Source organism: Callithrix jacchus, chromosome 2 (assembly GCF_049354715.1).
Source record: "Callithrix jacchus isolate 240 chromosome 2, calJac240_pri, whole genome shotgun sequence".
NCBI lineage: Eukaryota > Metazoa > Chordata > Mammalia > Primates > Cebidae > Callithrix > Callithrix jacchus.
This window is the reverse complement of record NC_133503.1, coordinates 205,264,375-205,290,537: the sequence shown is the minus strand read 5'-3', so window position 1 is coordinate 205,290,537 and position 26,163 is coordinate 205,264,375. Positions and strand designations below refer to the sequence as shown.

At 59.7% G+C, this 26,163-nt stretch overlaps 1 protein-coding gene across 1 annotated transcript in view; it reads right to left on the bottom strand.

The window, feature by feature from the left end:
• ZDHHC11 (zinc finger, DHHC-type containing 11) overlaps positions 1-26,163 on the bottom strand; it is a 40,518-nt gene that overhangs the window by 6,488 nt on the left and 7,867 nt on the right. The window contains 6 exon segments of the mRNA XM_078365717.1: positions 750-868; positions 5,666-5,821; positions 8,016-8,140; positions 12,344-12,445; positions 13,205-13,380; positions 22,261-22,473. Of these exon segments, the coding sequence (XP_078221843.1) occupies positions 750-868; positions 5,666-5,821; positions 8,016-8,140; positions 12,344-12,445; positions 13,205-13,380; positions 22,261-22,473 (891 nt within the window).

The following is a 26,163-nucleotide window of genomic DNA, read 5'->3' as shown; positions in this document are numbered from 1 at the left end:
CAAATCAATAGTTCAGTCTCTTGGCTGTTCTATGTCTATTGAGATTTTCTATGTCTTCTTGAGTTAGTTATAGTAATTAGTGTCACTTAACTGGAAAAAAAACTAACTACCTTAAGTTAAAAAGCATTGCTTCGGGCCAGGCACAGCAGCTCACGCCTGCTATCCCAGCATGTCGGGAGGCCAAGGTGGGAGGATAACTTGAAGCAGAAGTTTGAGACCAGCCTGGCATGTCAAAACCGCGTCGCTACTAAAAATACAAAAATCAGCTGGATGTAGCTAGATCTGCCATCCCAGCTAGTTGGGAGGCTGAGGCGGGCAAATTGTTTGAACCCGGGAGTCAGAGGCTGCAGTGAGCTGAGATTTCACCACTTCACTCCAGCCTGGGCAACAGAGCGAGAGTCTGTTTCAAAACAAAATGAAACAAAACACGCAAAAAGCATCTGTGTGCTGACACTACGGCTGGTGAAGAGAAAGAAAAGCACACTTCAACCTTAGAGGGTCGATAATGAAGCATAGAAATGTTTAAGAAACCCAGTTCCATTGCTACATTTGCACTAGGAAGTCATCTGTGCATGTTGGGTGTTTATGTTCACAAAGACACATCACGCACAGCCTCACACACACTCACAGCAGAGTCCATGGGCCACACCAGCACTGAAGCACAGGAGAGTGGCTGAGAGCTCCCAGCCACAGAGCAACTTGGACATGGTCCCAGGCCTTGACAAATGGAGCAGAGAGACAGGTGGTACCTGAAGATATCCTTCCCCCATTTGCACGGATGGATCTTTCCTCTCTGCTTAGCATTTTAAACTCTCTTCATTTTCACGGGTCTGAGTGAGATAATCAAGGGTGGTCAACTTCTTGACCTCTAGAAAGGGGAAAGGAGGAACAGGACAAGTCACCCACCCTGCCACCTTGCACTGTGCCCACACAACAGCTCAGCAGGGCGGCCAGCGCCCCACCTACCCACCAGGGAGCACTGCTCTGCCCACCATGCAGGCCCTGTGAGGCCAGGGTAGATACAGGTACCTTGTGGGCCCAGCTCTGCAGCTGGCTGATGGTCAGCAAGAGAGGTCTGCAGGTGTTAGGTGGGGACCGGCGCTGGCCTGCGTCCCACCGCCCACCAAGGCCTCACTGAGCTGCATTGTCAGTGGGGTCAGAAGAGAAGGGGCCTCTCATGGGCCTGGGTCCCCCCACACCACACGGCCTGAGAGGTTGCTCCGGATCCCCCGGGGATTGCTGATGGGGTGTGAGGCAAGCTCCAGAGGGGCCACTCTGTCTGAGGGTCCAGTGCCCTGTGGGGGTCCTTACATCTGGACAATGGATGGGCACACTTTGGGGGAGGCACAGAGACCCCAAAGTCAGAGGACCATGTGGTACAGCAGCCACCCCTATGCGCTGGCCGGCGGGTCCTGGGACCACACACTCCTGCGGGTGCTCGGAGCCCCAGGCCCAGGAGGTGAACCCAAGTGCCACAGGTGTCACTCAGCACAGCCTCTGATGGGGCTGAGACAGGTTACCACAGACAGCTCAGCAGGGTGGCCAGCACCCCACCCACCCAGCCAGCCCTGCAAGCAGCAAAACAGCCCAGGGAAGCAAAGCAAAACTCGAGACGCCCATTTATCTAAAAGCCGTGTTAATAAATGTTAATAAAATGGGCTCTGCATCAATTTCAGCCACGAGCTTCCACAGAGGGGCCAAACTCTCCATGCTGCTTTCCTGAAACACCAGCACCGTGAGAGCCGATGGCTCGTGACTATTCCTGGAGAGCCAGGTGGCCGTCCAGGGAGGAGCAGATGGCGGCAGTGGGTGCCCTGAGGAGCTGCCTGTGGTGGCACAGCCCTGTTGCCTGCAGCGGGTGCTCTGCTCTGGCCGGGTCCTGAGCCACTCGATGTGGCTCTGGCTAGTTCTCCATACTCCCCAGAACCTGTCGTGGTTTCAGCACACAACCTCATGCTTGTTTATATTCGAGTTAAAATATATGTACTTTTGCCCAGGTTTGCAGAAACACATCAAGAGCACATCTTCAGTGTGCTCCGTGCTCCCGGGGGCTGCATGGTACGGGCCAAGCTCCATAGAAACAGTTAACCTGAGTGTCACAGTGACCTTGAAGGCTTGCAGGGCAGCCGCAGAACCTCCAGGCAGGACCAGGCTCTCCAGCGCAGCCAGTGCTCCCTGGCGGGCCGAGCGACATGGGGAAGGCTATGCTTCCTGGACCTCATTCAACAGGTTTTCTCTGCTGTCTGCCGTGCACGTGGCTTCCACCCACCTCTGGAAGGCAGCCCCACATCACACGCCTGCCCAGGAGATCACATCCTCACCACACACACTGAGCACTCATCAAGGTCTGTCCTCCAAGCTTCAAAACAGAGACTGAGTGAGCAGCTGCTTCTGACCCGGCTCCCCACAGCCTCCCATGGGGCTCAGGCAGAGCAGGGGCCACACCCAACACCTGCCCGCAGATGAACAGAGCACGCACACATGCCAGGATACGCCTCCAGGAGCCTGCATGGGAACTGGCGACCTCACCCTGAGGACCGCCCTCCAGAGTTGCCTCAACCTCATGGAACAGGAGGCAGACTGCCCGTCGGGCCCCCGGATGAGAGCGCAGCGCAGTGCCCAGGGGGACGACTCTCCAGGGACCCTGGCAGAGACCCAGCTCAGAGGTGCTGCCCTCCTGACGACAGAAGCTGAGGTGATGAGGTGCTGTTCTGAGCACTGAGTTTGCGGCAGTTTTACCAGAACTAACAATAAATCTCCGACATTTTCCTAGATCTCTGCTCTTTGAATCAACACATTCAGCCCTGGCTCCTTCGGGGTCTGAGAGGCCCCTGGCCCTCGTTCGGCTCAGGGAAGCATCCAGTCCCAGGTGCCTGGGTTGGGACCCAGGGGCCCACGAAGGCCCTGTCCTCACGGCGACCTCAGTGGGCCTTTAAGTGCCGTTGGTTTTGCGTCCAGGACAGCTCCCAGCCCACCCTTCCTCATATCTGAGAGCTTGCCATGACGTCTGGATGACCGAGAAGGCTGCCTGCCAGCTCCCTGGCCCTGGCTTCTCTCCCGGCTGTCGGGCACAAGGTGGCCAGCACTCCTCACTGCCTGCCCTGCCCACATCCAGACCCTTCGGGAGGCATCTCAGCTCCTCGCTGCCCCCATGCCCGCCGCTGCACCCCCCACAGCCTGAGGCGTGGGCCAGCTTCTCCACAGCACGAGGCCATCCACACGCATTCACGCCTCATTTTTTGTCCCCTCCACAACGTGCAGGCGACCATGCCCAGTCCACAGAAGCCTCAGCCCCTATGCACTCGGCACACAGTGGGTATTTGCCCTATGTTAACCCGGGAGTAAGTTTTGTGCACAAAGTTGGAAAAAACTGACAAGTACAGACTTTGTATGCCTGGGCAGTCTGGGCATGTGTTCACCTGTAGCACAAGTGGAAAAAACCACGTGGGCCCCAAGACGCGCCCCGTGGACGGCCTGAGCCCAGCTGAGTCTTGTGTTGTGGGGAACTTGCTCGACTCTGGGCATCTGAGGGGCACAGATTTTCTGATAATGACAGATGATAAATTCTGGGTGAGGTGAAACTCCAGAAAAGCTTTCAAAAAAATTAAACAGAGATATTTCTAGATAATTCTAGAAAGTACTTTAAAAACTATTCCTGGTTCTAAGAGGGGTGGACAGTTTTGAACAAATAGGCCTCGCTCTGAAGGGTTTAAGCTGCAGGAAGGGGCGGCCCGTGCACCTCTGTGAAGTCACAGCTGAGACTTCCGTTCCATTCCGTTCAGTAAACATACCCCAAGCACCTGCTTGACGCAGGCACCAGCCTTGACACCAGAACTAAAACTCTGAAAGCATCACACTCAGCACTGCGTCCATAGGGTTTCATCCGTTCATCTTCACTGCACTTTCTTCCTTTTTTTTTCCGAGACAGAGTCTTGTTCTGTCACCCAAGCTGGAGTGCAGTGGTGCGATCTCGGCTCACTGCAACCTCTGCCTCCCGGATTCAAGAGATTCTCCTGTCTCAGACTCCCACCCCAAGTAGCTGGGATAACAAGCACACATCACCATGTCCAGCTAATTTTTTGTATTTTTAGTAGAGATGGGGTTGCACCATGTTGGCCTGGCTGATCTTGATTTCCTGACTTTGTGATTCCCCCGCCTTGGCCTCTCAAAGTGCTGGGATTATAGGCGTGCACCACTGCGCCTGGCCCACTGCACTTTCATTAAGAAACAATTCAAGCCTCAGGCAAGACAACAGTGACTTGCTAGAAAACATTCCCAGGGCCGTGTGCCACCGTGGGTTGTGGGGTAACCTGTGGTTCGAATAGGAGCCTCTTGGTGGGGCGTGCTCATTTTGAGCTGGGCCTTCTCGCCACAGGCGCAGGCAGGGGCTGTTCCGGAGATGCAGTGGTCTTGGTGAGCCCACCCGACTCCCTCTGCTCTGAGCTGGGGTTGGCCAGGCTGTCAGGAACAGGGTATTCTCGGGGGCTGGGCCTGGACACACTCTGCAGCCCATGCCGAGAGATACCCCCTGAGATGCCGCAGCTAAGGGCAGCCACTGCCCAGAGAATGGAAGACACTTTACGGGTGGCCTGCCATGACCAACAGCTGGTGCCAGGAGGAGGCAGGTGGCCGTTTCTTCCAACAACAGGTTTCCTTGGGGGTGGGGAGGAGGTTGCCCTCCCTCATTCAGGAACATGACTGACCACCTGCCACTGTGCCCGAGGTGAGACAAGATGCAGCAAGACCGGAAGCTCTGGCCTCAACTGCCTACCGCTGTGCCCATTGTAAGACCCAGCAGGACCAGAAGCTCTCACTTCAACCACCTGCCACTGTGCCCGCCGTGAGACTCAGCAGGACCAGCAGCTCTGGCCTCCACCACCCGCCGTTGTGCCCGCCGTGAGACTCAGCAGGACCGCCAGCTCTCACCACCACCCGCCACTGTGCCCGCCGTGAGACTCAGCAGGACCGCCAGCTCTCACCTCGCTTGTGTGGTTAGTGGGCAACCTGCTCGTACTTTCCGTCATTGGAATTTCTATTTGGTGCTCTTCCGAGTCCACCTGTTCTTATTTCATAATGTCCTGTTCTTGCCTAAGAGATGCCATTCCTTTGTCTCTGAACATTTTAAACTTGTTACTTCAAGCACCTGGCACCGCTCCTGAGGTCTTGGGTGTGAGTTCAGTTCCTTGCTGGGTCTGCTGGGCCCTTACGGATTTCATTTCTTCCTGTGATTTGCCCTTTTTGCCCATGATCTCATTTCTGGCAGAGGCTGACCGTGAACACGGTCAGGGGAGGTGGCAAAGAATCCAGCCCCAAGTGTCGGGGGCTCAGGGCAGGGGATGTACTCAGGTGGATGTGGAAGATGAGCAGCTCTAACCACCCAGGCTCAGGGGTTTTGGGGGGCTTGGGGGGTGCAGGGGACGTACTCAGGTGGATGTGGAAGATGAGCAGCTCTAACCACCCAGGCTCAGGGGTTTTGGGGGGCTCGGGGGGTGCAGGGGACATACTCAGGTGGATGTGGAAGATGAGCAGCTCTGACCACCCAGGCTCAGGGGTTTTGGGGGACTTGGGGGGTGCAGGGGACGTACTCAGGTGGATGTGGAAGATGAGCAGCTCTGACCACCCAGGCTCGGGAGTCTCAGGGGGTCCGGGGGTGCAAGGGACATACTCAGGTAGATGTGGAACATGAGCAGCTGCCCTAGCTGGAGCAAGCCAAGCAGGTCCAGCAGGAACACAGCCGCCCCGATGACTATGACCATCGGGGTCTTCAGCTTCACTGGGAACAGCGGGAGGAACAGCAGCCACGTGTTCGCACTCCTGACATCTGTGGAGACAAGGGAGAGACACCATGTCCGGCACCTGCTGATGGGCACTGCATCGGGTGGACATCGCAGACCAGAGCTAGCTGGGGATGGGGCAGCGTGGGGACAGGGCAGCGTGGGGACGGGGCAGCGTGGGGACGGCCTCCCGAGTAGCTGGGACTACAGGTGCTCGGACTTTGTCCCTGCCCAGGTGGACGGCCCCCTTACCTGAGTGCCCCTCAGGCCCGCTGCCTGCAGGTGGTTTCTATGACCCCAGCTTTACGGATCTGGAGGTGAGGCTGCAACAAGGTCACTAACTGCAGGGGTCACCATGTCTGCCGGCTCCGCTGGCCCCAGCACCCACCCCTTCTTCACTGGCCACACTGCCTCCCTGGACCCTCTGTACCCTAAAACCGCTGCCTTCAAACAGAACAGGAAAGTCAGAGCTCTCGCCTGGGGCATTTCTAAGATACGGTCCTCTGTGACCTGGGGCTGCCAACACCCAAAACAACACTTCCAAAAATCAGGCATGAGAAAGATGCTGAGGGGCTGTACGAGGCTGGATGGCAGAAGGTGGATTCAGCCTGGATATGTCTGGGTGACAGGTGCTGCCTGGAACTGGCGGCCTTGGGGGCCATCCTAGAGGCAAACACCACACTCGGCACGACGGGGCTGCAGCGGCACGTGCACAGCCAGGCTGGACCCACGCTGCCCTCTTAGCCAGTGATGTCATGAGGCGTTCAGCCCATGAGAGCGAGGAGCCCCACTGGCTTTGAAGCCCTGCAGAATCTTCCAGAACAGCAAACCCAGCAAACCCAGGAAATGGCTCAATCCACGGTCCATGCCTCTGCCCTGCCATGCAGAAGCAGCGTGTTCCAGGAGAGAAGCCGGTGTGGCCGCTCCAGCTGCCTCTGCCCTCTCCCTCTCCTGGCATCCCCTGGAGTGAGTGCCCAGACAGCACGAGGCTGCTGGGGAAGGTGAGTTGCCGTAGAGGGAGGAAGGCAACAGCTGTGGTCCTGGGCTCAAGGCCGCTGAGGTCAGGGCTCATCAGGTGGAGCTGGCTTTCAGAAAGTGCTTCGGGGCGCCTGGGAGGCCCTGGTGGCACCCATCACGATTCAAGGTAGACGGAGGAGCTTTAGGCCTTTACTACAGAGCTGGCAAAGCTCATTCTTGAAAAACACGGAATGTTCTGGAACGAGGGCCACGTGAGTGGTCCTATCAATACCCAGGCCATGTGCAGTGTGGGCACAGCCACACCTGGAGCTGAGACTGGCAGTCTTGACCCACAGCCCGAGGGCTGTCTGGCCCAGGTCCTCCTGGTCAGGGTCCCGGCGCTGCAGCCATGAGTATGTCAAGCGACGTGGGGGTCGGGGGCAGCTTCCACAGCAGACGCTTGCAGTCCCACACAGGGACATTCTGCTGCCGGCCAGGCACTGCCTCCAGAGGCTCCAGGGAGGTCCTCCCACCGCTGCCAGCTCCTGTGGCTCCGGCCACCCCGGGCTGTGGCCATGTCACTCCACTGTGCCTCTGTCCTCACAGGGCTGCCTCCCTCTGTGTCTCTCCTTTCTCTTATAAGCACACTCGTGGCTAAATTTGGGCCCCTGGGACAACCCAGCACAACCCTCTGACCTCAAATCCTAAGTCACAGCCACAGACACATTTCCCGGGATGCTGGCATCATGGGATCTGGGTTAGGTGTGGACTCGACTCTGGAGCCCACAGTCCACCACTGCCACTTCTTTCCTGTGGCTCAGTGCAGGCAACAGTTCCTAAGGGCCCACTTGGCCAAGAGCCTTAGCACCCCACGGCCTACAGCCCCCACCCCTAGACCCACCTCCGCTCTCCCCTCCCCACGTGGCCCACAGGGAAGGCATGGCAGGCACTGCAAAGCTGACTGTGGAGGCCTGGGCAGCAGTGACCCACACTCTCTTGCCTGACATGACCTGGAAGCACCCACAGAGGAGCGTGGCCAGCGCTGTCCCAAGCCTGCCTCCTGGGCACTGGGGGCTGCTGGACTGTGTGGGCCTGGGCTGCTGCCTTTGGCCCAGGCCAGAGTCTGCCTGGGGCTGCGCACTCCGGCCTCTCCCTGGGCCAAACGGGGCCAACCATCCCCAGACCCGATACTACCACCTGGAAAGACGGCTGGAGGCGAGGCTGTGGCCAAGCCGGCTCACAGCAGCCCTGGCAGAGGCCCCGCCATGAGTGGCAGCCACATACCTTCATACTTGGGGTCTGTGCGGAGCACCCAGGGGTTCACGAAGTACTGGATGAGGATGTACAGCAGGATGGCGATCACGCAGAGCAGGCCAGCCACGGCTGAGGCCACAGTGCTGAAGAAGAACCTGCAGGGAGACACACAGGCAGGCATGGGGGGGCCGTGCTGGGGCAGGTGAGGGCACGTGGGGGAGGGGGTACACATGGGCAGGTGGGGGTGAGCACTGAGGGCAGCGCAGGGGGGCATCTGGGGCCTGCACGGTGGAAGTGACAGGTCAGTGTGGGCGTCCACTGAGAGAAGGCGCCTGGCCAAGGCCCGATGCTGGCCCCAAACTCCACTTTCAACCACACTGGAAGCTCAGGCTCCCATCTCAGTCCCATCCTGTGGCGCTCCCCAGGGTCTCCAGGCCTCCCGCTGGGGAGGGATGGCCATGGCCCACTCTCACCAGCTTACATGCCTGACAATTGACGCAGCGCTTCTTGCAAACGTGATTTCATTTAATCCCCAGAAGGAACAAGGAGGTTGTGAGGAGGGGGAACCAGCCCTTCTCAAAAGTGAGGAAACTGAGGCCAGAGACACAGTATGAATCGACCAAGCCCACCTGGCCAGCAGAGCGTGAGGGTCACATGCATCCCCAGCATCACAGTTCTGGGGCCTCTGCCTGCACCTCTCCACCCCACCTCATTCAGACAAGGGCTCTCTCCCAGCCAAGGAGCATGTGGGCTGAGTCCACTTGGGGGCCCTGAGCCTGGTCTGTGTCAGGGTCTCATGGCACCGCTCAAGGCAAGGGCACTGAAGCCAAGGAAGGTGAGGGCCGCAAGAGCACCGTGGCACCCGAGAGGGTCTGTGGGCACCTAGGAGGGCAGGCACACCATGGGCCTGCAGGCTCAGGGAATTGGATCTCTGCACCCAAAGGGAACTTGGGCTGAGGAGGCCATGGAGGGGCTGAGGCACAGCCTCTTTCTCCAACCGTCCTGTGCGCATTTGAGCCAGAAGCCACATCCACGCTGTGGACCCAAAACCACCCAGTCTCTCGTCTTTGCTAAAAGATGCCGTGAATGATCCACCCAGAAAACCCAATTCTCCGCAGCAGTTCCTGGAACACCCTCATCCACATCCCGGAACACCCTCATCCACGTCCTGGAGCACCCTCATCCACGCCCCTGAACACCCTCATCCACGCCCCCGAACACCCTCATCCACGTCCCGGAACACCCTCATCCACGTCCCCGGAGCACCCTCATCCACGCCCCGGAGCACCCTCATTCACGCCCCTGAACACCCTCATCCACGTCCCCGGACACCCTCATCCACATCCCGGGACACCCTCATCCACATCCCCAGACACCCTCATCCACGTCCCCGGACACACTCATCCACGCCCTGGAAGACCCTCATCCATCCACGTCCCGGGACACCCTCATCCACACCCCGGAAGACCCTCATCCACATCCCGGGACACCCTCATCCACGCCCGGAAGACCCTCATCCACGTCCCCAGACACCCTCATCCACGTCCCCGGACACCCTCATCCATCCACGTCCCGGGACACCCTCATCCACACCCCGGAAGACCCTCATCCACATCCCGGGACACCCTGATCCACGCCCCGGAAGACCCTCATCCACGTTCCCGAACACCCTCATCCACGTCCCGGGACACCCTCATCCACACCCCAGAAGACCCTCATCCACATCCCGGGACACCCTCATCCACATCCCGGAACACCCTCATCCACGCCCCGGAACACCCTCATTCACGCCCTGGAAGACCCTCATCCACGTCCCCGAACACCATCATCCACATCCCGGAACACCCTCATCCACGTCCTGGAGCACCCTCATCCACGTCCCGGGACACCCTCATCCACGTCCCGGAAGACCCTCATCCACGTCCCCGAACACCCTCATCCACACCCCGGAACACCCTCATCCACGTCCTGGAGCACCCTCATCCACGTCCCAGGACACCCTCATCCACGTCCCGGAACACCCTCATCCACGCCCCCGAACACCCTCATCCACGTCCTGGAAGACCCTCATCCACGTCCCCGAACACCCTCATCCACACCCCGGAACACCCTCATCCACGTCCTGGAGCACCCTCATCCACGTCCCGGGACACCCCCATCCACGTCCCGGAACACCCTCATCCACGCCCCCGAACACCCTCATCCACGCCCCCGAACACCCTCATCCACGTCCCGGAAGACCCTCATCCACGTCCCCGAACACCCTCATCCACGTCCCCGAACACCCTCATCCACACCCCGGAACACCCTCATCCACGTCCCCGAACACCCTCATCCACGTCCCGGAACACCCTCATCCACACCCCGGAACACCCTCATCCACGTCCCAGAACACCCTCATCCACAGCCCGGAACACCCTCATCCACACCCCGGAACACCCTCATCCACGTCCTCATTGCGCCAAAGTGTCTTCCGTTGGTCTTTCCATGAATATAATATTTTTTAAAAGGTTCCTCTAATCTCCTTTAACTTCCTCCTATATATTCTGTTCACCTAAACGTATGAAATTCCTTTTCATGCTTTCAGCTGGAGGCCAGAGTATGAATCCCACAGTCTTCTGAGGATGTTAGTGGGGGGTTGGGGGGGCCAGGCAGCTGCCTTCCAGGCACTCCTCCTCCCTCCAAGAGTCTTGAGAGTCTTCCAGAAGATCCAAGGGCAGGGTGGCTCCAGGTGTGAGGGGGCTCAGGGGTGGGGACGACTCTGGGCAGAGGGGCTCAGGGGGTCCCTGACTCCCGCTCCCTCTCACTGTCTTCCCTCCCACAGTGACAACCAGGCGGATGGTCCCGAGCACTCCCTGATGTCACCAACACGCTCTCCGGTAAGTGCCGAGCCTGGTATCCTGGCCTGGATGTGGCCGCGCAGGGCGAGGACTGGCAAGGCCTTTCATGCCTGGCTTTTGTTTCCAAAGAAGCAATCCCTCCAGGCAGCGGTGCCCTACCCTGCCCTCAGTCCCCCAGGGTCTTAGCCCACTCAGTGAGTAAAGACCCCATGTCTTTACCCTGCTGTCTGTACAGGACTCCCCTCTTCAGCCAGTAAAAAAAGGTGGGTCTCCAAGACCGCAGAGCCCAAAACCCATGAGGCCGGGCAGAGCCATTCACACAGGGCTCCTCTTCCCACTGCCACCCAGGGCCGCTCTCCTCTCTGTCAGCAGGTCAGCACCCACAGTTGGAGGCCAGCACTCTAGGTCTGAGGACGCCAGGGCCACCCGCTTCCTCCTCTCCATCTCCCTTCCTCTCTCATCAGGAAGCAGCAAACAGCCTCCCTCTCAGGGGCTCTGCCTTCAACTCTGTCAACTTCCCAGGCCAGAGGGCACCCGTGCCCCCAGCCCTGCTCTCCTGACGCCCCTTTCCCACGCACAGGCTGCGGCATCTGTCTGCACTGGGCACCCACACAGCGCCTCTCCCTTACCCCTCCTGGGGAAGGCAGGCCCTCTCCTTGCCACCTGCCTGTGGGCCCTTGCCCCTCACCTTCCCCACCAGGCCTCATGGACAAGCCAGCTCAAGGCACCAGAGCACAGAGTCCAGAAGGAAGCGGTGCCCAGGGCTCCCAGAGGAGCTGGCCCTACCGTGGCCTTCAGAGCTGCTCTTCTCCAGTGGGGAGGTGGGTGGGTCTCCCCGGCCCTTCCCGCCTCACGTGGCCTCTGGCCTTGCTCTGCAGTGGCACAGTCTCTCTGTCCTTGCTGGGCTGAACACACTTTGTGCTCAATGCAGGAGGGCAGGGAGGCAGGTCAGGTACCCCACAGTGCATCCCGTGACACCAGACAGCGTTGGTCCCCATTCCCGCCCACACCAAGGCCTCTTACAGCTCAGCACAGAGTAGCTGGGGGCACGCATGGCTCTTTTCCCTGGTGATCTTCACAACTCAAAAGTGCCACGGACAGCCAGGGCTCAGAACATGGGGCCTTGAGAGTCCCTGGATCCTCCACAATGCTCAAAGAAATACCTCTCTTCCATGCGCTGGGTGCCCACTGCCCCTCCGTGGCCCCACCACTGTGCTCCACAAGCCGGCAGCCTTGGCAGAGAGAGGGCAGCCCGGCCCAGGACAGCACAGGCAGGCCACCTCAGCCAATGTGCCCAAGGGGTGCCCACATGGGGGCCTCCAAGGGACTTCCCCTGTGGACAAGCCTGTCCAGAGATGGCTGCACCACAGCCCCAGAACCAGACAGGAGGCCGGGGCATGCAGGCACAGAGCGCCAGCATGCCAGGACAGGGATGCGGCCCCAAAAGGACCCCTGCCCACAGACCCCTCCTTCCGAATCCCCCCGCCCAGCCCCACCTGGCCCCGCTGTGCACCTCACCAGTAGTTCCGGCTCCCCACACAGTTGTTGAGCCATTTGCAGTGGTGGTCAAAGCCGGACACACACTTGTTGCAGGCAATGCAGTGCTTGGCTTTCTTGGTCCTGGAGGGAAGAATCGGGGAGCAGTCGTCAGGCCCCCAGCCTGCAGCCTGCAGCCTGGGGCAGGGCTACAGCCCCATCACGGAGGGCCAGGCACCTCTAGGGAACCAGGCCTGTGCGGCGTGGGGAGGGGGCGTCCGGTGGGAACAGGAGGCTGGGGGAAGGTGCTGAGGCCCGTGGGGAGGAGGAGAAGCAGGACAGCTCTGGACGGAGGCAGCCACAGAGCAGGAGGAGGTGTGTCTGCACTGGGTGTGGCCACCTTGAGTGCAGGGGGCCCAGGAGCTGAGTGGGGTCTTGGATTCCACCTGTGCGTACAGGTCCCCCTTGCAGCCAACAGCCCTGCAGCTGCCCCCTAGGCCACCATGGACCAGGGCCCCTGCAGACATGGGGACCATCCTCCCTCTTTCTTTAGGGCTTGTCTTGAAAATCCCCAAGAACAATAGCACCCTCTTGCCCCTGGGCCCCAGGGGAGGGACCTGTGTGCACAAAATCCACTGGGGATCAACCGTGCCTGAGTGCAGACATAGCCTCAGCCTCAGCCCTGCCTGCAGAGCGGGGGCGGCCCAGCACTGTGTCCCCTTCACAGGGGACTAGGGGCTGTTCACCTCAGTCACAGACTGTGGCCAGGGCCACTACCCAGAAGCCCCATTAGCACCGGCTGCAGCCATGGCAGGGGCCCTAAGGGACGGGCAATTCCCTGAGCCCCTGCACCCCTGGAGCTGACCCTGACAGCGCGGGGCCTCAGCAAGGGCGGGAACTCACACAGTGACCTTGCACAGATTGCAGTAATGGTTCTGGATCACGTGTGCGTGTTTGGATCTGTCGAAGATGGGCAAGGGCTGAGAATAGTCCTTGAGTCTCACGCTGGGGTCAGCTGGGTCGATGCAGCAGGCGATCAGGTGAAAGATGAGGTGGAAAAAGAAAATCCCCCCGGCCACCTGGCACGTCAAGGAAGAATCGGCCTGGGTCCTGTCAGCCTGGCTCAAGGCATCCCCTTGAGGCCCAAGAGCCCAGAGGAGGTGAGGACGCAGATCAGTCTGGCTCACCCAGCCCTGCTCACCCAGCCCTGCACACCCAGCCCTGCACGCCCTGCTCACCTCAGCCCTGCACACTCAGCCCTGCTCACCTCAGCCCTGCACACCCAGTCCTACTCATCTGAGCCCTGCACACCCAACCCTGCACACCCAGCCCTGCTCACCTCAGCCCTGCACACCCAGCCCTGCTCATCTGAGCCCTGCACACCCAGCTGTGCTCACCCAGCCCTGCTCACCTCAGCCCTGCATACCCAGCCCTGCTTATCTGAGCCCTGCACACCCAGCACCACATACCCAGCCGCGCTCACCCAGCCCTGCTCACCTCAGCCCTGCACACCCAACCCTGCTCACCTCAGCCCTGCACACCCAGCCATGCTCACCCAGCCCTGCACACCCAGCCCTGCTTATCTGAGCCCTGCACACCCAGCACCACACACCCAGCCGTGCTCACCCAGCCATGCTCACCCAGCCCTGCACACCCAGCCCTGCACTCCTTGCTCACCTGAGCCCAGCTCACCCAGCCCTGCATACCCAGCCCTGCATTCCCTGCTCACCCAGCCCTGCTCACCTCAGCCCTGCACTCCTTGCTCACCTGAGCCCAGCTCACCCAGCCCTGCATACCCAGCCCTGCATTCCCTGCTCACCCAGCCCTGCTCACCTCAGCCCTGCACTCCTTGCTCACCTGAATCCAGCTCACCCAGCCCTGCATACCCAGCCCTGCATTCCCTGCTCACCCAGCCCTGCTCACTGGAGCCCTGCACACCTGAGTCCTGTATTCCCTGCTCACCTGAGCCCGGCTCATTCAGCTCTGCACACACTGCTCTGCACACCCAGCCCTGCAGACCTGGCCCTGCACCCACAGCCCTGCACACCTGGCCCTGCTCCCTCAGCCCTGTTCACCTGGCTCTGCTCCCCAGCCCTCCTCACCTGGCTCTGCTCCCCCCAGGCCCAGAGGAGGTGAAGCCACCCAATAGCCTTGCACACACAGCCCTGTGCCCAGCAGGGGTGGGGACCAGGATGGCTGCCCCCACAACCCTTTTGGTTTATCCCTGTTGGACACAGGACAAATTCCTGACAGAAGGCCCTGTACCCCAAGAGGCTCAGCCAGGCCAGCCAAGCACAGTGACCTCAAAACCCTTTACACCTGAGAGACAGAACAGGACTGCAGGAAGGATGCCTAGGTGTGAACATGGCCAGATGCAGCCCCTACAGCCCTGGGGAAGCCTGGGTTGCTTCACACCAGAGACCACTAAGCACCAGGAGAGAAGCACAGACTCAGCAGGAGCAGGGAGAGGAGGAAGGGAGCTGCACAACCTACCCACTCCCTCCAGACCCCAGACGGCTCATCAGGGAACCCCAACTCCCTCCAGACCACAGATGGCTCATCAGGGCGCCCCCCCGACTCCCTCCAGACCCCAGATGGCTCATCAGGGACCCCCCTGACTCCCTCCAGACCCCACACAGCTCATCAGGGACCCCCCCCAACTCCCTCCAGACCCCACACGGCTCATCAGGGACCCCCCCCGACTCCCTCCAGACCCCAGACAGCTCATCATGGACCCCCCCCCGCCTCCCTCTAGACCCTAGACAGCTCATCAGGGACCCCCCCGACTCCCTCCAGACCCCAGACAGCTCATGAGGGACACCCCCCAACTCCCTCCAGACCCCAGACGGCTCATCAGGTACCCCCCCAACTCCCTCTAGACCCCAGGCAGCTCATCAGGGAACCCCCCCCTACTCCCTCTAGAACCCAGACGGCTCATCAGGGACCCTCCCGACTCCCTCTAGACCCCAGATGGCTCATCAGGGACCCCCCAGACTCCCTCTAGACCCCAGATGGCTCATCAGGGACCCCCCAGACTCCCTCTAGACCCCAGATGGCTCACTTAAGGCCACCCTGAAGACTTGCTCAGGGACCCCAGACTCAGGGCCCCCCAGACTCTCTCAGGGGCTCCAGACTTGCTAAGGGACCCCCAACCTGCTTGGGACCCCCGAGACTCTTTCAAGGACCCCAGATAGCTCACTCAGGGACCCTGGGCCTCTATCTTGGGCCCCCTGGCTTGGAGCCTGGCTGCAGGGGCCCTGGGGAGAGAGCCTTTGTCCCCTGGAGCCAGCAGAAGCTGGGCTCCCCATGACTGGGACGTCCGCTCCCGCCTTCAGATCCTGGCTCCCTCCTCCTCTTGCCCTGGGACCAACACAGCCTCCCCATGACAACCAAACAGATGGGGTGGAGCACGGGGCCTCCCATCATCCTGCCTGTCCCCTGGGCTGCCTTCCAGCCAGGAGTTCAGGGTTGACGGACATCTCCGCAGGGCGACCCAGCAGCCCTCATAGTGTGGCCTGAGTTTGGCATAGAGACGTGGGCCACCTGCCCTTGGGACACAGTGCCGTCCTCCTTGGCACCAGGGGCAAAAGACCCTGCAGGGATTTCAGCAGAAGGAGGGCTGCCAGCAGGGCAGCAGGGATTTCAACAGAAGGAAGGCTGCCAGCAGGGTGGGTCCTGTGCTGGGCCAGGGGCTCCATCCCTCCCAACCCAGCCCCTCTCTGGAGCCCCCGCAGGCAATGCTGGACAGCTCCGCACTGCTGGGATCACACTCAGGCTCTTCCTGGCACCACCTTGGGGTGTGGGGCTGGGGTTTCTGTGTAGTGGCCCTTCCCCGACAAGGGTCCCATAAGAAATACACTGCAATGTCCAGGAAGCCTAAGTGTGAAGCTGCTTCCGACTGAAACCCAAACACAGGTGCCGAAGCCCTCAGCGGGCAGGCCGTACACCCTGCATCTTCTAAGCACCCATGTGGCCCCAGGCCCCGGGTGCTTTCGGGCATGAGCTTGGGAGGAAGCTCCGAGGGCGCAGACCTGGCCACAAGGAAGACAGACAAGAACAATCTGGATGTCAAGGGGATGGGATTGGGAAGCTCCTGCCCAGGCCGGGGCGAGGGGGAGCTGGACGGTGGCGCGGGGGACCAGCCAGGCCTTGGGTGACTCACATGGGGCCAGGACTGATCGGACTCCTGCAGTGGCCACTCTGATCCCAGCATGCTAGAGGAGAGGGCTGCAGTGGGCCCACCTGGCTGGGGAGTGAGGCTGCAGGGTGTAGGTCAGCAGGGCCAGGCGCAGGGCTCACTGTGCAGCTGGTGACACCGACGTGACCGAGCCTGCCTCCTGGCTGCTGTCTCCCGCACCCGCTCCCCTTCAGGCTGAGCCGGGGACGCAGCACTGTTTGTGTGGTTGCTGGGGCAACAGGGAGCACATCCAGAGCCTTGGGAGGCTAGCGGGTGGCAGCTGAGGACAATGAGATGGGGCAGGAAGCTGTGCAGTGGCTGGGGGGCAGCCCCTTCCTCTGAAGAGCTGGAGCAGCACTTCCTTCACTGGAAACCAGCAGGCGGGGAAGGTGGGGCCAGGTGGGGCCTCTGCCTGGGTAGCAGGTGAAGCTCAGGCTGAAGAGACCCACCCAGGCCCTTGGCTGCCACGGCCGGCAATAGCCTCACCCTTGAGGCATGGCACACACAAGCCTGCTGCTAGGGAGACAGTGCAGGGGGCCACCAGCAGACAGCCTGGGGACAGAGTGGCCCTAACCGGGACCCTGCGACCTCCACGTGGAGGAGCTCAGGGCTGTCCTGAGGCTGACCCTGCCAGGCAAACCCCGAGGAGCTGCCCGAGCCCGTCCTCGAGCTGGTTCCCAAACCTGCAGGTGCCAGGGCCAGGCAGCCACCCTGAAGGCATCTGCCCAGGAACAAAAGCATTCAGCTGCCAAGGGATCCCCAGAGATTCCGGGGCAGCGACTCCCCTGGACAGTTCCCTGGGACACAAAGCTTTCTGCACGAGAACCGGGTTGACGCGGATCTTTCACCGCACACCCCGGTGCTCTGCTGTCCCTCAGCTGCGCGCTGGCCAGGGAGGTCCACACTGCGTAGGAGCTTGGGTCGTCCTCCTGGGACACCCATCTCCCACAGGAATGGCGCTGGTGACCTTAAGCCGGCCACGTTTTGCCCAGGCTGACCTAGCTAGCCACTGTGCCCTTCATGCACCTGAGTAACCCTCCCTGAGCTGGTGGGGAGCCCAGGATAGAGGTGACATGGGGCACCGTGTTCTCAACTTTCTCTGCTCTTACTTTCACATTTAATTTTATCCCTGTAGTGTTTTATGTTTCAGTGAGCAATCAAAAGCAAAAGCAGCAGAGTCAACGTCTCCCTTTCATCATGCAGACCGCCTGCCCTCTGGAAGTTTGGGCTCAAGCTGTCCTGAGCACTGCAGCTACGCCGGAACCTCCCCTAGCAACAATCTGTATTTTGTAAATAAACAGTGCAGCCGCGCCAGCCCAGGATACACACCCCGGCGCCCTTTGTAACACTGCTAACCTCTCCCCGCCCAGTTCTGCAGGCTGGAAGCGAGGGGGCGCAGAGCAAGCCACAGCCCCTGCTCCTGGTGCCCAGCGTGGCCATGTCTTGTCGTTCTGTCAATCCCCGTGGGACTTGAAGCTGACACGTGTGGCTGAAGGCACAGTGCCACTCAATGCTGGCGAACTTCCCGCTGTGCTGCCAAGCCCGTGCCGCCCTGGGCCACAGGACTTTGCTGGGAAGAGATTTCTCCGGACTAAACAGCTATCCAGATTCCAAACCCTTCCACGCGGCGGGCCCTGTGGACGCAGCAGTGACAGTGGAGCCTGTTTCCCTCTGCAGAAGAACAGATGCGGGCGCCTGCACCAGAGCGTGCTCCAGAAGGGTCCACGTACGAGGCTGCTGGACAGCAGGCTGCGCCTGGCAGTCAAATGTCCACCTAACCAGGGGTCTTTATTCCATTTCTTCCCTGGTCTCTACAATGCAGTGTCCCTTACCCTGATCCTGATCCTGACCCTGGACGGTGACCTCTCCTGGGGTCGGGGGCTGCAGCCACTGGGCCTGGGCAGTCACTTCTCAGACACACCGGTTCCTGCAGGTGCCACATAGCATGGGCACCCTCCAGTGGCCACAATGCAAGGCCACATGCTGCTGGCCCAGGGACCTGAGGGGGTTGCTGAGTGCTACCAGGGATCCATCCTGAGCCCAGTGCCGGCCAGAGGAGGGGCAGCATGGATGAGGGCTAGGCCACCGAGGGCTGGGCTGGGGCTCCTTGAGAAACAGGTCCAGGTGTGAAGTGGGGGTGCAGGGGGGGCCACAGAGGGTTCACCTACCAGAGAGCAGGTGACAGCTCAGAGGCAGACACGGTGGGAACACAGGGCCGAAACAAGGCCGAGCCAGAGGCAGAAGGGAGAATACAGGGAATGGATTCCAAAGGCACGGTAAGTAGCCCGGTGCTGAGGGGCAAATCCACCCCCTACACAGGTCCAAGCCCAACCCCTGCACCTGTGGATGTGACCTGACTTGGAAATAGGGTCTTTGCAGATGACCAGTTAGGCCAATGTCGTTTCAGGCGGGGGGGCCTACTCCAGTGACTGGTGTCTTTACCAAAACAGAAACTGAACAGCAGCAGACACATGCAGAGGAAAGACAGTGTGAACACGAGAAGGTGAGCCATGGAGCATGGCCAGAACCGTTCCCTCCAGCAGCTTCACGGGGAGCAGGCCAGCACCTGATTCCAGACCCCGGGCCCCAGAACTGTGAGACCAGAAGCATCTGCTGCTGTAGGCACCCGGTTTGTGGTGCTTTGTGACGGCAGCCCCAGGACGCACCGCAGCCACCCGGTGATGCTGGTGGAGAGGGAGATGGTGGACGGGGCAGCGGGGCAGGGCGCCGCCCTCTGCAGAGCGTGCATGGGGCCATGCGGTAGAATTGCAGATGGAAACACAGCATTTTACACCGCCGCGTAACTGTGATTCAGGCAAGCGTTACAACAGAAAGAAACACACTTCAGAGGCCCAGAGTCCACCCCTGTGCACTGCTCTGGACTGGCAGGGGCAGGGACCCGCAGGGACCCAGGCTCTGGGGGTGTGGGGGCTGTGGCTGCAGGTGGAGAACTCGGAGGCCAGTTACATCAGAAGCTGGGTTAGTGCCAGGGGACCTGGCGATGCCAGCAGAGGTGTACCTCAGGCCTGGCAGACAGGTCACCACTCAGAACAATGATCTGTCCTGACAAGACGAGGGGTGCCAGGCTGGCAGTGTGTGCTGGGTGGAGACACGAGCTGCCACCTTCCAGCCCTGCCAATGTCAAACCCCAATACCCACACGTGTGTCCAGGCATGGCCTTAGACCCCCACAGAACCCCCACTCTGGCGACTGATTACACTCAAGGCCTCTCGGCAAAGGCCTCCTCTTGGGAAGTGAGAACCATTTCCCTAAATCCCCTAGGATTGGGGAGGCCAGGGAGCAGATGGGGGACACAAAGTCTTTTACTCACAACCTGGCCAGCCCTCCCAGCCAAGATGGCCACTCCCAGCCCCAGATGGCCACTCACAGCCCCAGACGGCCACTCCCAGCCCCAGATGGCCACTCCCAGACCCAGACAGCCAGTGGCTGAGGTGCTAAGGCCAGCGGGCTACGGTCCCCATGGCACCTGCTCACTCTGCATCCGGTCCCTGAGCCTCCCTGCCTGTGTGGCAGCAACACACACCAGGCTCGCCATTCACCTGCCCAGGATGGCCCAGCCCTAGGAGCATGTGGTGGTGGGCCACTTCCCCACTGAGGAAGGCTCCACTGGGGAGTGATGCGTCCCACTTTAGAAATATGGCTCCAGTGCCCCTGGGCACTGGACGCAGCCCCACCATCCTCAGATCCCTTTGTCCCCACACACCCATGTCTCAGCCACCCTAGGGGGCCCGGGGTTTCTCAACTGAATGCCATGGTTGGCTGGGGGTACTGCAGAGCCCACATGCTCCACGGACATCCACGCTGGAGACAGGAGCGGGCACGGGCCCCCACCCACTGCAAGACGGGAGAGGAAGCCCCCCCGCCCACTGGGAGATGATGGGAGAGGCAGGCCTCCCACCGCCCACTGGGAGACGATGAGAGTAGACACAGACCACCACCCATTGGGAGATGGGAGAGGAAGCCCCCTCCCCACCTGCTGGGAGATTATGGGATCAGATGCCGGACCCTCACCTTTTTCTGCACTGCATCCCTGGGGACCCACGTGAACTCCCTCTGCCATGAGCCAGCCAGGCAGGGCTGACCAGGACACTCTGTTGCACCTGCAAACAGATGTCACAGCACACACTGGCCACATCGGGACAGAACCTTCAGCTGTGCCTCGCCCAGGCCTTAGTATTCTCCTTAAGTCCCTTTTCATTAAATTTTCAGTCTTATTCACTGAACAACACGGATTGGCCCCTTAGCCGAAATGGCCAAAGTCCTCCACCATGGCCTTTGTGCTCCCCGCATGGCTCCCCTCCTCTGCCTCGGCATGGGTGCTCCCCGCATGGCTCCCCTCCTCTGCCTCGGCATGGGTGCTCCCCGCATGGCTCCCCTCCTCTGCCTCGGCATGTGTGCTCCCCGCATGGCTCCCCTCCTCTGCCTCGGCATGGGTGCTCCCCGCATGGCTCCCCTCCTCTGCCTCGGCATGGGTGCTCCCCGCATGGCTCCCCTCCTCTGCCTCGGCATGGGTGCTCCCCGCATGGCTCCCCTCCTCTGCCTCGGCATGGGTGCTCCCCGCATGGCTCCCCTCCTCTGCCTCGGCATGGGTGCTCCCCGCATGGCTCCCTTCCTCTGCCTCGGCATGGGTGCTCCCCTCCTCTGCCTCGGCATTGGTGCTCGCCGCCAGGCCCCCTCACGGCTCCCCCCAGGCATGTCCCCCTCCCCTCCTCTGCCCCGGCCTTCCTTTGTGCTACCCCAATGGCACATGCCCCCTCCCCACACCATCCAGCAGGCTCCCCTCCGCAGTGGCAGAGGCCAGGGGAGCTCCAACATGAGGCAGGTGCTTCATGGGTGGAGGGTGTGGATGTGCGTCCTGTCCACGTCTCCAGGGTTGCAAGCGGGCCTGATGGGAGGTGTTTGGGTTGTGGGGTGGGTCCCTGTGAGCGGCTCGGTGCTGTCCTTGTGGTAGTGAGTGAACTCCCAGAGTTCATGAGAAATCTGGTCATTTAAAAAAGTGTGGGACTGGCCGGGCGCGGTGGCTCAAGCCTGTAATCCCAGCACTTTGGGAGGCCGAGGAGGGTGGATCACGAGGTCAAGAGATGGAGACCATCCTGGTCAACAAGGTGAAACCCCATCTCTACTAAAAATACAAAAATTAGCTGGGCATGGTGGCGCGGGCCTGTAATCCCAGCTACTCAGGAGGCTGAGGCAGGAGAATTGCCTGAACCCAGGAGCCGGGATCACACCATTGCGCTCCAGCCTGGGTAACAAGAGCGAAACTCCATCTCAAAAAAAAAAAGAAAAAAGTGCGGGACCTCCCTCCCCCTCATCTTGCTTGAACCTGCTCTGGCCACGTGACCTGCCTGCTCCCCTTGACCTCCCACCACAAGTGAAGGCTCCTGAGGCTTCCCCGGAAGTGGAGCAGATGCCGGCCCGCAATTCCTGAAGAGCCCACCTCACTGTCAGCTGATTAAACTTCTTTTCTTCGTAAATTACCCAGCCTGGGATCTCCTTTACAGCCGCGCAAGAACAGCCTGATGTGGGGTCAACGGTCGACCCTGAGTCGTGTGGGAACAGCCTGACACAGACTCAGTGGCTGCCCTGTCCACCCCGACCCTGAGCAGGGGCTGCAGGAGCATGAGTGCCCATGGAGCCCACCCGCAGGCGCTGGGCATATGTCTGGTTTAGGGCAGGTGACTGGTGCCACCGGGCAGGCATGGCCTGGACCCCAGACCAGGTCCATTGCAAGGTCTAGACTGCGCCACGGTGAAAAGGATACCACGTAGGCGATGTATTTCCACGTGTGAGGCAGGAAGGGAATGAAGATTCCGAAGATGGCCAAGGACAGGGTCAGGAAGATGGCCCAGGACACTGACTGGAAGGCATTCCTAGGCGGTGAACAGCCATTCACTCGGGAGATTCGGGGTGGCAAGGCCAGCTTTGTGCTATTGCCTGTGGCTTCAGGGGGGCCGGAACTCTGGGGAGTGTCCATCTGCAGGAAGAGAAGGGGAGGACCTATGCCATCAGCCCCAGGGAGGGCCAGCCCCACCTGCCTCTGTCAGGGGAACCACAGGGGGACTAGGAACACAGACCCCAGGACCAGCACTGAGAACCCACAGCCCAGCACTGCCCAGGGCCACATCCCAATAGAGCGAGCTGGGCTGGGCTGCAGCCAGAGCAGGGCCCTGCATGGGGAGTGAACTGCCATGCTGCAGAATCTGACCGTGGCCAGAGCCATGCGGCTGTGGGAAGTGGCCCTCCAGGGCTGTGAGCCTGGCAAGGCCCCCGATGCCCATGCTGCCACCCCTCAGTAGACCCGAGGCTTTGATGGGTTCTGCAGAGCCCTCAACGACCCCCACACAGCGAGAGGTCCTGGAACTCATCCATGCATACACAGGCTCGCCCAAGACTCAAGTGGGAAAGGAAAACCCCCATCAGAAAGAGGCCACACTGAGCAGAGGGGTGCTCCTGGGGGAAACTGAGGCAATGCCAGAAGAGCTCATAAGCCATTGCTAACAGGTGCAACACTTAAATCTGCCAGATCCTCACCGAGAACCTTCTGTGAGTTTCCCAGAGGAGCAGAACCAGAGAGCTCACTCTACAGGGTCCTGTGTGTCTCCCCTTCCACAGGACAGGAAGCCCAGATGGCCTCTCGGGGCTGGGACCTCAGCACGGGTGGATAGTGACTGGGAGGGAACTCCCTGCGGCCGCTCCTGGCCAGGCAGTTAGGGAGGGCAGTGGGGAAAGAGGTGTCACATTGGGGCAGGGAAAGGTGGTCAGCAGCCGCTGCGGGTGGGGGGATCCTGCGGGCCGGGGAGGTCTCTACCAGGAGTTTTCGGAAAAGCCCTGCCACATTATGCCTCACACAAAGTCCTTGTTGTGTCTTTGGGGAAAAAAAAAACAAAGAGAAAATGAAGTTGATATAAATGTATTACTTTGGGAAGAAAGACATTGAGAAATAGTTAAAAATTCTTCTTCCTTGCAGTCGTGAAAGTCAACACCTCAGTGCTCTGCACTGCCTCTCGCGGCTCCTCCCTGGTCCTTGACTGTGACACCAGGCGGATGTGGGGCTGCGGGACCCTGGGCTTGAGTCACACAAGAATGTCTCAGGGCGACCTGAGAGACTCGCAATCATTAAACAAGACCGAGGCACCTCGGCAGGGCGTGGGGCTCACACCTGTGATCTCCAGCTCTGTGGGAGGCTGAGGCAGGTGGATCATGAGGTCAGGAGTTCCAGACCAGCCTGGGCAACATGGTGAAACCACATCTCTACTAAAAACACAAAAATTAGCCGGGCGTGGTGGCGCATGCCTCTAATCCCAGCTACTCAGGAGGCTGAGGCACAAGAATCCTTTGAACCCGGGAAGTCGAGGCTGCAGTGAGCTGAGATTGCAGCACTGCATTCCAGCCTGGGCAACGGAGAGAGAGAGAGACTCCATCTCAAAAAAAAAAAAAAAAAAAAGACCAAGGTGCCAAGGAAGGAGAGAGAACAGAAAGACAATTCTGAACATTAAAAACACAATTCCCAACTAAAACAAAGTCCAAATGGAAGTGCCAACACACAGAAATGCTGCTGCCAAAAACCAGACTGGTCACGTGGACGCTGAAGGACGATCACAGATCTCAGAGCAGAGAGGAGAGGAAGGGAGTCCTCAGTGGTGTGGAAACGTGGACGCTGAAGGACGATCTCAGATCTCAGAGCAGAGAGGAGAGGAGGGGAGTCCTCAGTGGTGTGGAAACATGGACGCTGAATAATGACAGATCTCCGAGCAGAGAGGAGAGGAGGGGAGTCCTCAGTGGTGTGGAAACATGGACGCTGAAGGACGATCTCAGATCTCAGAGCAGAGAGGAGAGGAGGGGAGTCCTCAGTGGTGTGGAAACATGGACGCTGAAGGACGATCTCAGATCTCAGAGCAGAGAGGAGAGGAGGGGAGTCCTCAGTGGTGTGGAAACGTGGACGCTGAAGGACGATCACAGATCTCAGAGCAGAGAGGAGAGGAGGGGAGTCCTCAGTGGTGTGGAAACATGGATGCTGAAGGACGATCTCAGATCTCAGAGCAGAGAGGAGAGGAGGGGAGTCCTCAGTGGTGTGGAAACGTGGACGCTGAAGGACGATCACAGATCTCAGAGCAGAGAGGAGAGGAGGGGAGTCCTCAGTGGTGTGGAAACGTGGACGCTGAAGGACGATCACAGATCTCAGAGCAGAGAGGAGAGGAGGGGAGTCCTCAGTGGTGTGGAAACATGGACGCTGAAGGAACGATCTCAGATCTCCGAGCAGAGAGGAGAGGAGGGGAGTCCTCAGTGGTGTGGAAACATGGACGCTGAATAATGACAGATCTCCGAGCAGAGAGGAGAGGAGGGGAGTCCTCAGTGGTGTGGAAACGTGGACGCTGAAGGACGATCACAGATCTCAGAGCAGAGAGGAGAGGAAGGGAGTCCTCAGTGGTGTGGAAACATGGACGCTGAATAATGACAGATCTCAGAGCAGAGAGGAGAGGAAGGGAGTCCTCAGTGGTGTGGAAACATGGACGCTGAAGGAACGATCTCAGATCTCCGAGCAGAGAGGAGAGGAGGGGAGTCCTCAGTGGTGTGGAAACATGGACGCTGAAGGAACGATCACAGATCTCAGAGCAGAGAGGAGAGGAGGGGAGTCCTCAGTGGTGTGGAAACGTGGACGCTGAAGGACGATCACAGATCTCAGAGCAGAGAGGAGAGGAGGGGAGTCCTCAGTGGTGTGGAAACATGGACGCTGAAGGACGATCACAGATCTCAGAGCAGAGAGGAGAGGAAGGGAGTCCTCAGTGGTGTGGAAACATGGACGCTGAAGGACGATCACAGATCTCAGAGCAGAGAGGAGAGGAAGGGAGTCCTCAGTGGTGTGGAAACGTGGACGCTGAATAATGACAGATCTCCGAGCAGAGAGGAGAGGAGGGGAGTCCTCAGTGGCATGGAAATGTGGACACTGAAGGATAATGACAGATCTCAGAGCAGAGAGGAGAGGAGGGGAGTCCTCAGTGGCATGGAAATGTGGACACTGAAGGATAATGACAGATCTCAGAGCAGAGAGGAGAGGAGGGGAGTCCTCAGAGGTGTGGAAACGTGGACGCTGAAGGACGATCACAGATCTCCGAGCAGAGAGGAGAGGAGGGGAGTCCTCAGCGGCGTGGAAACGTGGACACTGAAGGATAATGACAGATCTCACAGCAGAGAGGAGAGGAGGGGAGTCCTCAGAGGTGTGGAAACATGGACGCTGAAGAATAATGACAGATCTCAGAGCAGAGAGGAGAGGAGGGGAGTCCTCAGTGGTGCAGAGCCTTGAGCCTGGAGACACGTGATCATCTGCTGGGATTTCAGAAGAGGAAGGTGGAGAGTACATGAGAGAAACAGTGAGGAACTTTGAGAAGACAGAAGCCTTCAGCTTAACACTGCACCGAGGGCCTGAAAGGACAACTGGAAAAGGAAATACATCCATGCCAGTGAAAACATGAACCACAGGATACAGAGCAAAATCCTACACAAGTTCTCAGGAGAAAACAAGAGATTAATTACAACATATGAATACCTACACATTGTACTGCATCCGTGTTTTAAAACAATACAACATAAAACAATTCTTCAAGTTCTGAGAGCATTTTAATCTAAAATGGACCTGGCCAAAGGACAAAGTTTGAGAGAAAGCAGA